Consider the following 17809-nt stretch of genomic DNA (forward strand, 5'->3'; position numbering starts at 1 on the left):
TTCTAATAATTGTTCCATTCTACAACTTCCCCCCCAGGTGGTAGTCAGCAAAGCAGCCATGATTGTAAACCAGCTGTCTAAGAAAGAAGCCTCACGCCGGGCTCTTATGCAGTCTGCTCAAATTGTTGCTGCTGTGGTGCGCACCATGCAAAACACCAGTGACCTGGATACAGCCCGCTGCACTACCAGCATTCTCCATAACCTGTCTCACCATCGTGAAGGGCTGCTGTCCATCTTTAAGTCTGGGGGTATCCCAGCCCTTGTGCGTATGCTTAGGTAATGCCTCAGGAGTTATGTCACAAAGAGAAGACACATGGTTTTAAGAATGTTTTTTTTTTTCCGTCGCTGGAAGTATTACGATAGCTTTGTCTATGCACTCTTCCTATCTATTTTATTCAATATTATAGTTCACATGGGGCTTGGTGTAATTTTCTTCTCTTTTAAGTTTATCTTTTTGGGCTTTATTAGAATTTTTCAATACAGTAAAATCATATATAATTAAAGAAAGATTAAGAGAAAATTAAGAAGAGAAAAAAAAGAAAAAGAAAATGTAGAATTACATATGCACTTCTTTCGGTTAAGTAATTGCCATGTTATTTTTCCTCTTCCTCTGTGATCCTTTTTAATCCTAAGTCAATAAATTATCAATTCTGTTTTTTCTTCTTTCAATGCAAACCCATATAAGTCTTCCAGTCTCTTTTTAAAAAGTGCTTATCGTTTTTTCTCTGATCAAACTGGTCAGTTTTGCCATTTTTGCAAGCTCCATCCCTCCTGCCTAGATCTTTGGATTAAGTAAGTGCCAAACTCCTAAGCTTTCCTGAACATGGTGTGTTTTGCATTGTCCCATGCTGTTTTGGCATGTGACTACTGCTTTGGAAGTAATAACAAAAGAAATATCCCTATCTTGAAAATGCATCATTTTTAGTCCTCTACAACGATTCTTCACAGTCAGTCTCTTGGCTACAAAGAGCTTTTGCCTATCTTAAAATCTGTTCAGAACACTCCTATTACTTCATCGATTACATTATTAAAAGTACATGCCTTAAAATCCAATTTTTCAACCGGCTTTGATTTGCTATACTCACTTGACTGATTTTTCCAGAAACACTATAACTGCTTCCATTAATACTTTATTTAACTCTTTCTTTTCTGTTGGTTTCATTGACAACTATAATCTGATATGTTCATTTTATTTTTGATGTAGGACTTCTCAAAGCCTTTTTATCTTGGGATTTGGCGACCCCCCAAAAAGAAAAAACTAGTTAACTTGATTACAATAATTAACATAATCAACAGCTAATCAGGGCACTTTAGCATTAATTTATTTACTACATTTCTATAATGCTACTTCTGGAGAACTCATAATAGTGTGCAGCTTAAAATAGCACAACAAATGCATTGAGTAAACAATATCATAAATAAAAGATGATTGTAGAACTATTCAGATAATTAAAATCTTTACTCTCACTGTTGTTATGCTTATAATATTGTATCCAAGTGACCATGATCTTAATATGGTCACCTGAACATCAGAAGATGGGCAGCATACAGATTTATGGAGGAAAACTCTTCCAGCGAGTTGGTGCTAAAACTGAGAAACATGGTTTCTAACTCTTCTTTATATCTCATATTCATTATGCAGGGGTAAAAAATACCATATTTTTCAGAATATAAGATGCACCGTTTTTCCTCAAAAAGAGGCTGAAATCTGGGTGCGTCTTATATACTGAATACAGCATTTTTTGCTTCCTGAAACCCTGCCCCTTCATCAAAATGGCTCTGCATTGCCTTTAGGAGGCTTCCAGGGTGTTACTGGGGGCTGGGGAGGGCAGAAATGAGTGAAAGATGGGCCATTTTTTGCTCCCCAGCCCCCAAGAGCACTATAAGCTACCTAAAGACTATGCATGCTCTTTTTTTGACAAAAATGGGCCGTTTTTTTGTTCATTCCCCCCCTCAGGAGCATTCTACAAGCCTCCTAAAGCCTATTCGTGCCCTTTATTTTAAAAAAAAAAACAGGCCCGTTTTTGCGGAAAAGTGTACAAAAACTTTTTTAAAAAAATGTGCCTCTTCAAAATCTTGGTGTGTCTTATACTCCAAAAAATACGGTATATAGTATTGTTTACAGGCTGGATGGTTATGTTGTAGCTAATGTAGAGACTATTGCAAGTGGCAAGCTAAATAGGTCTCTGTAGGTCAAAAACAATACTTTGAAGTGTACCTAGTGGTAACCAGGACCTTTTATACTGCTATTATGTGTGAAGAGCACCTCTTATTTTAGGACTATTGACTAAATTTAATATTTAATAAATTCCAAGGGTATTTGTTTAAGATATGCTGATTCTAGCTATTCATCGCAGGTCCCATGGGAACTTAATCTGTGCAAAATTTCTTCCAGCTGTTCCCACAACTCTTCTGTCTCTCCTGTTCCTTTGCCAGGCAGATCTTGCTATAAGTCCACACCCAGTGGCACAAAATGGAGCTGATGAGCAGCTGCTTTGACATGGAGGAATTGGCTTTGTTGTAGAAACACAAGTCTCAGCAAGCTACGGCTGAGTCATGCTTACTCTTGCTCTTTCCTTGCAGTAGAAAAAGTCTTAAAAATTCCAGAGTACTACCTTTGACACCACCATATTGGAACCCCATTAAACAAAAATAATTCTGATTATAATTGGATCAAGACTTTCACTGTTCACTATCACCAATTTCAACCTCAGTTTACCTTGACAAATGGAAGGAAAAATATATTAGATGTGAGGGAAGGCATAATTAAATAAGCTGAAGTATTATGATTGCAAAAAACTGTATCCATTTGATCTCTTGCTTAGTGGCTTCCTATGCTGCTTCAGGGTCAAAAAAAATTATGTGGGAAATTTAGGAGAAGTATTCTTATGGAAGAGAAACAGCAAGGTTTTCAGAACTTGACCCATTTAAAATATAATAACAAAATATTGAAAGTCTACTTGAGCATCTTTCTGTCCCTTCTTATATCAAGAAGATTCAAAGTACAGTTACTTTAGGTTTTTTCTTATGCCTTCTCCTTTTCCATTACTAAATTTTCATTTTCTCTCTCTTAACTTGATGAAGGAATACAAGAACAGTTAGCTCCATACTCTTCCATAATATAAATGTTCCAGGTCTGATCAATGGCAAGGGGGGAAAAAAGCATTACCAGGCTCTCGGTATAAATTAGAGTAGTTAATTTTAGAGACTAATTTCCATGATCCTTAAACATGTTGGCTGGGCTTTTTTTGTGTGGGGTACCATGTTGCCTTCTGATATAGACATTATTAGAGTAAAAGAATTAAAGGTATTTATTTATTTATTAGACTTGTATACCGCTTCATAGAGCTTTCAGCCCTCTCTAAGCGGTTTACAGATTTTTAGCAAATTGAGTCAGCAAATTGCCCCCACAGTCTGGGTCCTCATTTCACCCACCTCGGAAGGATGGAAGGCTGAGTCGACCTTGAGCCGGTGAGATTTGAACCGCTGAACTGCAGATAACAGTCAGCTGAAGTGGCCTGCAGTACTGCACCCTAACCACTGCGCCACCTCGGCTCACATATGTAGTCACATATATCCATACAATTTGTTGTATTTGTTGTTGTATTTGCCTTAAATAACAAAATTCTTCTTTGCTATCTTCCTGCCTCTCTACCCACAGCTCTCCAGTGGAGTCAGTCTTGTTTTATGCCATCACTACTCTTCACAACCTACTGTTGTACCAGGAAGGTGCCAAGATGGCTGTTCGCCTTGCTGATGGTCTTCAGAAGATGGTCCCCTTGCTGACAAAGAATAATCCTAAATTCTTGGCTATCACCACTGATTGTTTGCAGCTGCTTGCCTATGGGAACCAAGAAAGCAAAGTACAAACTTGTATTCTAACCTTGAAATATTTTGGGGGGTGGGTGGGGGATGGACTCTGGTTCAGTAATTTAAATTTGTCATTGTTCATAGAATACAGGCAATCATCCCAGTATAGGTAATCACCCCTAAGAGACAGATGACAGCTTATGTGTTAGTTTAGGCACACCTGTGTACATATGTCTGAGGAGCAGGTTTTCTTATTCTGCTGAGGAAGAGCTTTATTTTCAGGGTCATCAGCTGAAGACAGGAGTAAGGAGAAAGTATATGATTAAGAAAATGAATTACAATTATCTTGCCTTTGCCCAGAGAAATGAAAGAATGCTATTCTCTATGTTTGTATCTGCAGCTCATAATTTTGGCCAATGGAGGTCCCCAAGCTCTTGTTCAAATTATGCGAAGTTACACCTATGAGAAACTTCTGTGGACTACTAGCCGTGTCCTCAAAGTCCTGTCAGTCTGCCCCAGCAACAAGCCAGCCATTGTGGAAGCTGGTGAGTGGTGACAATTGAGACAGAACAGCAATCTGATGAGGACATGTATGATTAGGTTATTATGTAATCTTTTTAGGCCAATTCCCAGAATTTCCTAAACAATAGAGCTCTTGATGACAATTTTGGGAGTGTAGGATAAGCAAATAGCTAGGTAGGAAAAATTAAGATTCTGTTGCTTTAAAGAATCATGTACAATAATTTATCAATATTAGGTGCTAAATATTCTTTCAGTAACATAAGTAAAACATTTTCCCTAACATTACAGTTACTTATGTATTTTTTATTTAAATAAATTAATCTGCCTCACAATAAAACTGAACATTGAATAAATAAATAGAAAATATGCATACATTAGATTCAATGCATATTTTAAAAGAGGTTTAATTTTCATTACAATCAAAAGATTTTTTATGTTATGTTGTTTCTAAAAAATACATGTTTTTCTATTTCTTTAGCTGCATTACTGTAGAAGCAGACCAATAAGTAGCCATATAAGTCTTGCTGATTAAAGAACAGGGCCCTAGTTATACTTTGTCTTGCCCTAAAAACAAAAAATACATAATGTGATGTTATAATGGGTTTATAATATTCTGAAGAAATTTTTCAAACCATTTAAATTCCATTTTTCCCATTTTCTTTCTTTCATTTTTGTTAATTTTTGTACTCTTTTTTCCAAAAGGTGGTATGCAAGCTCTGGGAAAGCACCTGACTAGCTCCAGTCCAAGACTTGTGCAGAACTGTCTGTGGACTCTAAGAAACCTCTCAGATGTGGCCACAAAGCAGGTGAACAATGCTTTTCCACCCACAGTCTATTTTATTAAAACTTAAGCCCCACCCAGCCTTTTTTATCTAGTTACTTAAGATTTCTATGCAATAACTGTTTCTTCGGAGACCTACTTTACGAAGGATTGTAAAAGGATTTATTCGCCAAATATGTTCTGGCACATCCTGCTATTGAGCCTTCCCTGATTGTGCTATTGAACTAAAACTAAGGACTGATTGCTCCAATAACTTCGTAGTAGTACTATCCTAGTGGGTCTGTCTGGTGACTTCCTTATGTTGACCTAGCTTCTGATTGAGGTAATAATTCTCTGTGCTATTTATTATCTTTAAAGGAGGGTCTTGATGGTGTCCTGAAGATTCTGGTCAACCAATTAAGTTCAGATGATATCAATGTGCTGACTTGTGCCACTGGTACCCTCTCCAATTTGACTTGCAACAACAGCAAGAACAAAACCCTGGTGACTCAGTCAAATGGAGTTGAAGCCCTCATACACACTATTCTCCGAGCTGGAGACAAAGAAGACATCACTGAACCAGCTGTGTGTGCTCTCAGGCACCTCACCAGTCGGCATCCAGAGGCTGAAATGGCACAGAATTCTGTGCGGCTTAACTATGGAATTCCTGCCATTGTTAAGCTGCTTAATCAGCCCAACCAATGGCCACTGATCAAGGTACAGGCCCAGGGAGATAGTAGCTAAATATTTATAGGCAGACATATGCATTTCTATTCGTTTTTCTTCAACTACAACAGGCTCCTATTCCTGATAGGCACATTTCAGGGTGATCACTATTTTCAGGGAAGTGTATCATAATTTTGGAATCTATAGCCATCAGAATGTTTATTGGGGGAGTGAGGATCATAGACCCCTCTGTGAGAAAAGAATCTTACTAGCATTGATTGTAAAAGACTTCTTACCACATTGAATAATTGTGAGATATAGTGGCTAAGTCCCTAAGCTGCAAGCCAAGATAGCATTACTTTCAAATCACAGTTCAGAGGTGTAGATTAGGTAGGTTAAGCAAGTTTCCTTTTGCCTTCACCCAGCTCTTATCTTTAATAGGGTTTTATGATAATACCAGCCACTATTGCATCCATGCAATAAAAATTGCTTACACAATTTATGTAAAGTACTCTAAGCATGTAATTGCATTTCCCCCAATAAATGTTTAGGATACTATTAATGAGAATAGTAATCTGAGAGGCATAAGTGCCAAAATGATGATAGAAGTTTGATAATCAAGCTTTTTGTGTGTGTGGAGCAAAAGACAAAGCCAGTGAATGAACCAGGACGGAAGGTGGGGGGAGGATAATTCCGTTTGCTAGTCAGAGATGGAACTTTACAGCAATGCTCTTGTATTTTAGAGTTAATTTATTAGATAAAATACCCTGGATTGAATTGATCCCTGTCTTTTCTTGTTAGACCCAAATGTCAAAAATCATACACCAAAACTGATTAAACGATTAAACAATTTTAAAGCTTGTCTAGTTTTGCATCTACCGGTGTTTTGAAGACATGCCTTTCTCCATAGAGATAGCATCCAGACATGGGTTGACTTCATCCGCTCACTGATAAGACTGAGTCTGTTGAAGATGTTAAGCCACGCCCTTGTCGCTAGGCAAACCCAGCTTTCAAATCAGTCCCTCAGTGAGGATGGATGTGTTATCGAATTGCTCCCAAAGGGAGACTATATTGAATTTCAGGACTTACTGAAATTGAATAATTTGATCTTGTGAGTAGTCCCTGACTGGGATCATTTCATCTTGGGCATCCACCTGGACTTGTAGCCTTTGACGCCTGTAGCCCCTAGTGGGTGGTGAGTGACTCTGGCCTTAGGTTGCAAGCCTTAGACAGAGTGAGGGCTTACTTTGCACCTGGTAGAGCTCCGCGCTTTGTCCCAGGCACTTGATGGCTCACAGTAATACTCTTGTATTTTAGAGTTAATTTAGTATAAAATATCCTGGATTGAAATGACCCGTCTTTCCTTGTTAGACCTAAATGTCAAAAATCATACACCAAAACTGATTAAACTATTTGAAAGCTTGTCTAGTTTTGCATCTGCTAGTGTTTTGAAGACATGTCTTCTCCTTCCTGCTCACAGGCTACAATTGGCCTCATCCGTAACCTGGCTTTATGTCCAGCCAATCATGCTCCCCTACAAGAAGCTGCTGTCATCCCTCGCCTTGTTCAGCTACTCGTAAAGGCTCACCAAGATGCTCAACGTCATGCAGCTGCAGGCACACAGCAACCATACACGGTAAGAGGAGATGAGCAACTTCTATTTATGATCTTAATTGTTTTAGAAGTTATTTATTTGGGATTCCTGGAGGGTCACCCAACTATAATTTGAACTTGATGCCTTCTGAGATGCCTCGTCTGCCTGAAGAGGAGATCTTTGGTTGAAATGTTAGAAAAAGTGATGAAGGGGGAAGCTTCTTTTTCTCATTATATATTTTTATTTTTTATTTAATTTCTTTGTATTTTTAATTTATTTTTGTTATGATTTATTTTTACCTATTGTTTTTATTATCTATTTTAATATTTATTTATTTTATTAAAATAATTATTAAAAGGAACAATGTTTTCTCAGGTGTTGGATGCTAGCCTAGGAACGAGCAGTGCCTTTTTTCCATTCTTTAATGGTTGTCTTATTTTTTCAGGATGGGGTAAAGATGGAAGAAATTGTAGAAGGCTGCACAGGTGCATTACACATTTTAGCCCGAGACCCTATGAACAGAATGGAAATCTTCCGTCTAAACACCATTCCTCTCTTTGTGCAGGTCAGAATTTCTAAATGGATGGAAGTTGTAGGGGAGGAATATTCAAGGTTAAGTGTGGATAGAAACAGAGAGTTTGATTTCTGCAGAAGTAAAATAGTAAATAGATATAATGATTGCTAAGCAGAACATGAGAATTCAACCATTTTTTTTTTGTAAACCAAGGCTTGTGACAGAGGTGAGAAGCCCATGGGTTCCATGTGATTCTCAGAATATCTAATAATGTATTATTGCTATTAATAATATAGTACCTGTGAATAATTCCCAAAGAGTAAATTTCATTTATTTGTTTTTCTGAATATTTAGGGTATCAAAGCTTAATGGTGAATGAATATATATATTGTGCCCATGAAAAATTACCCATTTTTGCTTTCTTATTTGATGAGAATTCAACCTTGGTGAGAATTCAGATTTATTGGGTTAGGTTGACACCCATGACAATGCAGTGAGTGACTATTCTTTGCATTGTGGTCTAACATTTGTCACATGGAATGATAAAATACAGAAAAGTTGCAATACCTGTGTAAAAATAATGTAATCATGATTGGTAAGCTTATTCTTTAGAATCGCTTTGTTAAAATTAACCAGGTATTGTTTAGCCCAGTGTTTTTCAACCTTTTTTGTGCAAAGGCACACTTTTTTAATGAAAAAAATCACGAGGCACACCACCATTAGAAAATGTTTTAAAAAATTAACTCTGTGCCTATATTGACTATATATAAAGTGTTTTTCCCACGGCACACCTTACACTATGTCAGTGGTTGAAAAACACTGGTTTAGCCTTCTCTCAGTTTGCTTTCGTTCTTAATAATTTTGGTATATCCTGATTAATAGTGACCTTCTGAAAGACACAAGCACTGACAATAGAAGACAACTTGAGTGTAGGTAATTTACCAAGAGGGGACTATTTCCTTACTTATTCTTATTCTTCCTGTTCATTTGGGGGAACAGCTCCTATATTCTCCAGTGGAAAACATTCAGCGTGTGGCAGCCGGCGTACTGTGTGAGTTGGCTCAGGATAAAGAGGCGGCTGATGCCATTGATGCAGAAGGTGCTTCAGCACCATTGATGGAGCTTCTGCATTCCAGAAATGAGGGCACAGGTAAGGATTGTAGACACATGTTCATGTATAATTCTTTTATGATCACATTATCATCACCACAGCTTAATTTAAGCATTGGGTTTACAGTATGTACCTTTCCACAGTACCCCAGTCAAACTTCTTATATTTTCATAGGTTACCAGGATTGAGAATTTTTAGAACAAATGTTAAAAGAGTGAAATTAGGTGAAAAGTGAGGTGGGAGAATAATATAGAGTCTGCCTATTTAATCTATTTTAAAGGAAACGAATTGCCTATATTGTAGTTGAACCATTTGGTAGTAACAGAATATCACCATCTAGGAGTAAGATTGTAATTTAGTTCTAAAAAATTTAGACATCAAATGTAGTCCTCCTGTATATATTCTTTTATTAATGTTGGAGCCCAGAGATAGTTATTTTTATTACAGTAAAGGAGTTAATTATATAAGAATTGACTCCAAAAGCTCATGGTCATAGTAATATTAAAGCCCTGGATAGTTTCCATGACCAGCGATTCATTGAGGCGCGTCCTCCAATACAAAAGTATTCTAACATACAACTCTTCTCTTAAAAACCTAGAATGTGATATAGACCAGAAGTAATTGTACTATAAAACGAGCTTCTAAAATTCTTGCAAAAACAAAAAGCTTGTTTTATTATCAGAAATTAGTGGGTTTTGTTGTAGTATGGGGAAGCAAACTGGGAAATCAATGTCATACACATACTTCTCAAGGTAGTCAATGCAACAGCTGATCAAGGGCAAGCTTTTTTTAGCTGGCAGGCTAAAGGTCCTTTTCTTACTTCTCCAGCTACATATGCAGCTGCTGTGCTGTTCCGCATCTCTGAAGACAAGAACCCAGACTATCGGAAACGTGTCTCTGTGGAACTCACCAACTCACTCTTTAAACACGACCCTGCTGCTTGGGAAGCTGTGAGTTTTCCTGTTATTTAGATGTACATGTTCTAAGCCTCTGATCTTAATCAGAATCCATGTAAATCCAAAACCAAGAATGACACGGTGCGATTTTTCAACCTGAATTCTTTATTTTTTCACACCTATAGACTGCCAGATAGAGGACTATATGCATGTATGATATACTCTGTGAACTACTAGGGAGGGACTGTTGTCTTCATCCTCTTTTTCTCACACATGATATCTGGGCTGAGTTGGCCTCTTACTCCTCTGGAATGCAGCCCCTCCCTCCTGGAAATCTACCCCCTTGCCACTGTCACCATCAATTTCACTTCAAAGGCCAAACCTAGGAAATATTTGGGAAGTCAGACATTTCCAGATAACTTCAAACATGCCTAGGAGAGTTCTTTTCAGTTCTCAGAATAATACTTTCTGGTTTTGTCTGTTACCATCCTCATGTCTACACCTTTTTGGTACTAAAAAGGTAGAAAGAAGGATTGTAATTCTTGAACTCTTTCTCCCCAGTTCCTCAGTTCTCTATCAAAGCAGTTTATTCTTTGATTATGAGGGAACTAGCCATTATTGGAAGGGGGACGTGTGTCCTTAGGAGAACTGCAAATATTTGGAATTCTATCTGATATAATCCCCTGAAAGAAAATTGCAGTCTTGCATATTTAAAGTCATCTGGAAATCTGCCAATATAAAACAAAATTTGTGGATACGATTTCAGATTTATCTTAAAGTCCACCTGAATCACTGTCAACTTTTTTTAAAGTAGTGACTCTTTAACAAAATACTGACAAAAACCACTTTAAGTCTTTATCTCATGCTTGAAAGCAAATACATATCACACGGAGATTACAATGCAACATCTGTTTTTCATTCAACGCGGTACTACTGCTAATAGCAGTAGTGAATGTTGACATCTACACAAACTTTGACAACAGATGGATGAGAACTAAGGGAGAACTTGATTTTAAAAAATGCCTTGCCCTCATTTATTTGTTCTTCCCAGTATCACTCCTGGGAAAGATACCAAAGAAGTAGCCTTTTGGGATGAGTTAATTATGCATAAAAGAAGTCTTAAACCTTCTGTTGTGTATCCTTGCCTAAGCAAGCTTAGTATCTAAGCCATTGGCTCTGAGGGTAGGTTTAACCATTCCCCATAGATGGGTCATTCCAGAAATTAGCAGATTGGATGTCTCTAGGCTCTCTTGGTCAACATTTAGGATTGCTTGGCTGAGTTCTGAAATTTTTGCTATCCTGCTTACAGGCAACCAGAGTTAATTAGATAATTAAGTTGCCATGGGAAACCAGAGCTCAGTTGCATAGGCAGCATCCTTAGGTAGTGACTTCTTATGGCAGGTTTGGTGTAACTTGCAGCCATTACAAGTTTCTGTATTTGTTCTGAGAACAGTTGGGTTTCTTTCCACAGGCCCAGAGTATGATACCCATTCACGAACCATATGCAGATGGTGAGTATAGAGGGCTTGTCGTTTCAGGTGGGAGGGAGAATAATAGCAATAGCAATAGCAGTTAGACTTATATACCGCTTCATAGGGCTTTCAGCCCTCTCTAAGCGGTTTACAGAGTCAGCATATTGCCCCCAACAACAATCCGGGTCCTCATTTTACCCACCTCGGAAGGATGGAAGGCTGAGTCAACCCTGAGCCGGTGAGATTTGAACAGCCGAACTGCAGAACTGCAGTCAGCTGAAGTAGCCTGCAGTGCTGCATTTAACCACTGCGCCACCTCGGCTCCTAATGACATATAACCAGACTGCTTTGCTAAAATTCCCATTCTTAGCTATTGTTTATTCTCTGAAGATGCTCCTGGAAACATGTATGGTAGTTGAATAGGCTGTTTGTGGGAACATGTATGATAGTTAAATTAACAGTCTGAAGCCTTGGTTCCCCTGTGTTTCATGTATGTTACAAGAATTTTTCAAATTCCTCTTTCTCTAACCAAGCAGGCTTAAATAATTTGAGGTTGTATTCTGAACATTCCAGACTGTTTTAATTACTTGGGGACAAGACCGCATGCAATGGAAGATCATGCTGGAGGGAGCAGGCTTTACCAACTTGTTGTAATTCTCATAAATTGGAACTCCAACTCTCAGTGTCACCGTGGCATTCTGAATGATATAATGATACAGCCTGAACACATTTGAAAGGGCTCATTTTGGGAAATTCTGGAGTGATTCTTATTTAGAAAACTATTTTATTTTCAGCTTATATGAGCAATATACCCCTTTCTTCTTTTTACGCTTCAATAGAATTGGATGGAGGATATCGTGCCATGTATTCTGGGGAAATCCCTATGGACCACATGGACATGCACATGGACATGGATGGAGACTACCCCATGGATACATACAGCGATGGTGTGCGAGCACCTTACCCAGACCACATGCTCGCCTAATATGTCCCTTGGACGTGTTGGGCAGGACTCAAGGTAAAAGCATCCAGTTTAGTGCATTTGGGAATTGACCAGTTAATGGAAATGAAACGTAAAAGAAGATAAAATGGATGTTTTTGTTCTTTATAACTAAACATCCTCCACACTTTCATTGACCTGCAGAACATAACATTGCTTCCCATTCCAGGGGAAAATAGATTTATGTCTTGCCTCTCTTTAGTAAAAAATTAAATCTTTATAGTGATTACTCAGTAAATGAAGGACAAATGGTAAGCAAAATAAAGGTCATACAGGTTTATTACCAACAGAACTCAATTGTTGTGTTTGGTTAGACCAAATATGGCTCCTTTCCAGCTTTTTGCATCTGATATAGTTTCCAGCCATATTGCTCATGAATTTGTGAAACAACCTGGTAACATTGATGGGGAAAATACAACATTTTGAAATGGAACCTCCATTTTCAATGCTTGTAAATGTCCTTTGTGTGTTCTACTAAATATTACTTCTCTTTTTTTATTATTAATGAGTTGCTTCTAGTAGCTGTGAATCCTTGTGGCTGGTTTCCACTTCTGGGTGAATGAAAAAAGAAAACTTATACACCAATGCATGAAGTGTAGAAACTAGCCAGTGCTTTAAAAAAAGGGGGTAGAGGGTACTCTTTGTTACTGAGTATGCATACTGGCTGCACTATTAAGCTCATGCTAAAATAAATATATAATTTCTATTCATAGGAAAAGGTGGAGATTGGTGCATTGCCAGTCCTGTCTTTTACATTGTATATGATTACAATTCTCATCATTCTCTGCCAACATAACAAATATGGCCCATTATATTTTCTGAGTTTCAAGAAGTCAGAAGTGGCTGGGTTTTTTTTTCAGGGACCAGGCAGTCCCCCAGATTAGGACCATAAAATTAGACAGGGCTTATTAGGTAGACAGTGGTCTGACATTCAAAGCAGCTTCCTCCATCCTAAAGGGAAATCTTGCTTTCCTGTATATGGTGTAAATCTAATTTTCCCTTCCTTTGTTTTTCTTAATCAGCAGATGTTTCCTTAACACAGAAGAGGGCAGCCCCAGTGCTCAAGTTCTGGGCGTTCAGGAGACAGAAGTGCCTGAGAAAGATGATGACAAATTTCTTCCTTTCCCTTTGAGGCGGTTTTATTTTCTTGTTTCCCTCCTGTGGGCTTATGGGACCGATTCCCAGTCCATAATCTGTGCTGCAGCTAACAACATTGTAATATTAGCAGTCAGCTATTCTTTCTGCTCTTTCCCGCAATATTTTTTGTTAACATTCACTATAATTTTTTCTTGCAAATTTGAGCACTATCCTTAAACTGCCATGGGATGCTGATAAGTACTTTTAAACCTGTACCCTAAAACTAACACACACTGATGATAAAATGTTTGAGAGAGAAAAATGCATACATAGATTGTGTGTTTGGTGCAGAGTTTTTCATTTCATAGGATTGTATTTGCCTCTTTGTATTTTTAACACAAATCAGAACTAAATCAAAGGAGGATAAAATGAGAATATTTCTATTATATCCCTTTTATTTTTTACACATTTAACTTTTAAAAATAAAATAGAATCAGCCATTGGGTGTAAATTCACCAAGAAATAAACAGCTTTGCATTTGTCCAGTTTCTTCCATTTTTTTTTTAACCCAACTGGTGCATTTGTGGATTTGAGACCTCAACCCAATCAGGTTTTTAATCTGCCGTATAAACAGGAATAACTAAAAAAAAAATAGGTGACAACTCTTCCTGTTCACCAGGCCACCTTTTTCATATTTTTAATCCAATGTCCCCTTTTTTGTTCCCTCCTTTCTCACAATCTTCCTGGTGATTGGCGTGCTCTCTTCCTCCTCCTATTCCCTTGCTCCTTCTAATGCATTTTTAAAAGCAGCTCTCAATGTGATGGTTTAAGGCTTCCACTGGAAAAGGGATCGATGTAGCTGCAATTGTACTTTAGAACATTTTATTATTATTTCTCTAAGGGATTTTTTTTGTATAGACCAAAGCTAGAAAAAAACCAACAAAAACAAATAAAATTTTAAACCTAAACTTGCAATGCAAATGAACTACTTTTTTGCGTTTACTTAGTAAAATTCTGTTGAATTGGGGTGGGGGGAAGCGAAAGAAGATTCACAGAGGGAAAGGATTGTGGAAAATGTATGTTCAAATTAGATTATACAGATTTAAACTAAGGGAAAGGGGAATATTTTTCCTTGACCCAGTTTTCTTGTAAGTGGTGGGCCTTGAGAGAGAACATAGTGTGATTTGGTGATGTCTAAGACCAAATGGTTAAATATTTGAATTGGTGTGTTCAATTTTAATTAGAGAGGCTGAAAAGTGAGGGTACACAATTTCCTAAGGCTGATCTGGACTGCAGAAGGGAGAAGGAAGAAGAGAATAAAAAAAGAAACTATACATTCCTGTGTCACACTGTTCAGATTTCTTTGAATTCTGTACTTTGATCTTTCAAAAACAGCTTTCATTGAAGTTGTGGTACTAAGCCCCTTTCAACAATGCATTGAAGGCATCCAGCACGTATTTGACTAAACCTTTTGTACTGAAGACAAAGTTCAAGAGCTTGGAAATACTTCCATCATGCAGATATATATCCTCATAGTGGAAAGGCTATACCTGGCTGCATGTTGCAGCAGTTAATGTTTGTTGAACATTAACTGGTATGCTGATACATTGTCAACATGTGAAATCACAATTTGCCCTTGAAGTCAGTTGTAGAAGCTGACATGTGATTAGCTAATCCAACTGCAGGAAACGGCTAGCTTTACACTATCATAATCCTTTCAACTTCGATTCCCATCAATAAGTACCATGAGGATGACCAATGGGGAAAGACAGTCCTTGACTTATGGCAGGTTACTTAACTATTTGAAATTATGACAAGCTCACAACAGGTGTTTTATGGCCATCATAAAATGTCTTCCCCCCCCCCAAAAAAATCTATCAGGATCATGTGACTGCGTTTCAGTTGCTTGGCAACAGACTCGCTTTTATATGGACAAAAAATATTCAGAAAAAAATGGGTTTGCACTTAAAACTGCACCGTTTGCTTCATGGCTGCAGATTCAACAACGATAGTAATTCACTTAACAACCACTGCAAAAAAATGTCAAAATCAGGTCTGATCGCATGGGTACCTTGACTTATGACTGTAATGACATAACTCTAAATCTGGTCCATTGAATTGCAGTCATAAATTGGGGACTACTTGTATAGTCTAAAGTAACTGAAGAGCGCTCCTATGGGATGTGCCCACATTTTCCATTGTCTTAATCCTTAAAGTAGTGAGAAGGTAGCTATAGCTCCAAGGCCACATGTATTCTTTTTGCCCTCAGATCTGATCATAAATGCTCAAAACAACAGCATAATTTCATGTTAGTTTAAGGTGGGAAACAACTGAAGTAGAAGACAGCTATATTGCAGATAAAACGTCTCCGAAAGCCCAGTCTGATGTCATGTTATAGGCCCTAGCCATTTTTAACTTTTATCCCCCCCATTCCCCCCCATTTAAGAGACATCCTTGTTTCTGCCTCTTCTATGCTGCAGGAGTATGTGGCTGTAATCTATATATCTATACCCCAGAATGCTGCAATGATTCAGGTGTGCCACTTACATGTAAACACTACAAAATATATGTATCAGAGATGAAAAGGAAACTACATGGATAAAGTTCTTTTGTGTAGCTTCCTTTGCAATTTATCTCTTCTCCGTAAACAGTAACCTGTCCTGTCCTATACTTCTAAAATCTGTATCATGACTTCTATTTTGGTTCCTGACACTAAGCAAATTATTTTTAACATTCCCTGTTGAGCAGACATCTTTTTCCCAATGACAATGAAACATTGAGAATAGATAAAATGTTAGCAAGTTTGTGACGTGCTAAACTTGTACATCAAAAATCCCAGTGAAGCATTGGATAGGAGTCGTAGTATATAAGAGCAATCTTCTCCTGGGTTAATTGTGTTTGTTGCAGAAACACTGCAATATCAGTTTCCTACAGCACATGTGATTATTTAAAACAAACTTTTCCAACATTTCCAGATATTTGGGACTGAAATTCATAGCCTTCATTGTCAAAGATGGTGGCTGAAAATTCTCATTTTTTTTCTAGCCCTCCCTCCTATATGGACTATGTAAATTATGGAATTTCTATGATGAAACAGCTATTTTCACCTAATGATATTTATAACTTTCTCTGATGTAATGGACTAGGATAGCAATCTCCCCCCCCCCCCCCATCTCCAGATCATTTGCCTTTCTCTATATTTAGCTCAACCCCCAGTGTTACATTGGCCAAAAAGTTCCGTAATTGTTTTCTAGGAAAGAAAAAGTATCAAACATCAACATAAGCAAAGTTTCAGTTGATACTGTACATGACCAGATTGTCTTGGAATAAAGTGTAGAGAAGTAGATCTTTATACTTCCCCCCCCATGTTTTTATTCCCCTGAGATTCATTCTTTGGGTCTACAGTGCAAATTGTATTTTTTAATACCATCCCGTGAGCCACTTAATCTTTCTAGAATGACAAATAAAAGAATTCAGGATCAAAGGGATCTAGGAAGCAAAGTTGCTTCTGTATAACCATTGCCATCCAATGTCAAGCCACTTACTCTCTCCTGCCAGCTTACTGGTGTGAATTAAATTTTGTTTTGCAGAATTAGATATGGTATAATCAAGGAGTCGGAGGAGAATGGCAAGTTGGATAACAGAGTAAAGGGAAGATTAGAACTTCAGGGTTTTCCTTTCCAGCTACGGAAAAGCTACTTAAAATAGATCATAATGCTGACTTGGGTCTTTTCTTAATTTCTATACATCATGCTCCACAAGTTGCAATTTTAAAGAAAACAAGAAGAAGCAACATAGTAGATCGGAAAGCAATATTTTCTTCAGTTATTTTGTCTACCAAAGAATCATGCTGACATTCTGGCTGCAGAATTATTAAAACCAATTTTAGTTTTGATGTAACAGTTGGTTTCTTTTCTACTTTAATGACTGCTTGGAAAGATAAATGAGCAAATTATAATCGTCAGATTGTTAGATAAGATTTTGGAGAGGGGAATACTTTTGTGTTATTCTTGGCTTCCCTTTGAATATATAAAATCCACCCAGTGATTGTACACAGAGACAGTTACAAAATACTAACCCTAAATCTCAATTACATGACAGTGTTATTACATTCAAGTTAACTGGTTTACTAACTTAACTACTGAAAACCCACCGTTGAGATATTTGATAGCAAATGGGAGACTTTATTTATTTACAATTTGCTTGGTTATAACCAACCCTCAGTCAAAAATGACAGATCTCAAAGTTATGGTGATGTCAGCAATTTGGTGCTCCCTCAGTGTAGCAGGGATTTGTGGTTCTGTTTGTTTTTTAGTATTAGTGGCTTTTTCTGCCCAACATAAACTCATTACTTCGAATGATAAGACCTGAAGATGTCTGTATTCAC

At 37.6% G+C, this 17809-nt stretch overlaps 1 protein-coding gene across 2 annotated transcripts in view; it reads left to right on the forward strand.

The window, feature by feature from the left end:
- JUP (junction plakoglobin) overlaps nt 1-14397 on the forward strand; it is a 54962-nt gene extending 40565 nt beyond the window's left edge. Inside the window, exons 4-15 of one of the 2 annotated variants that reach the window (XM_014063805.2) lie at nt 38-276; nt 3662-3863; nt 4211-4355; nt 5035-5138; nt 5471-5809; nt 7239-7394; nt 7798-7917; nt 8866-9016; nt 9806-9927; nt 11345-11384; nt 12185-12363; nt 13368-14397. In XM_014063805.2, the coding sequence (XP_013919280.2) occupies nt 38-276; nt 3662-3863; nt 4211-4355; nt 5035-5138; nt 5471-5809; nt 7239-7394; nt 7798-7917; nt 8866-9016; nt 9806-9927; nt 11345-11384; nt 12185-12330 (1764 nt within the window). In that variant the 3' untranslated portion in view covers nt 12331-12363; nt 13368-14397. The remainder of the gene's footprint in view (nt 1-37; nt 277-3661; nt 3864-4210; nt 4356-5034; nt 5139-5470; nt 5810-7238; nt 7395-7797; nt 7918-8865; nt 9017-9805; nt 9928-11344; nt 11385-12184; nt 12364-13367) is intronic. The other variant, XM_087713513.1, reaches the window with a different exon arrangement.
- The last annotated feature ends 3412 nt before the right edge of the window (nt 14398-17809 follow it).

This window comes from Thamnophis sirtalis, unplaced genomic scaffold (assembly GCF_051295495.1).
Source record: "Thamnophis sirtalis isolate CommonGarterSnake01/CBP01778 unplaced genomic scaffold, rThaSir2_p1.2 scaffold_4, whole genome shotgun sequence".
Classification (NCBI taxonomy): Eukaryota; Metazoa; Chordata; class Lepidosauria; order Squamata; family Natricidae; genus Thamnophis; species Thamnophis sirtalis.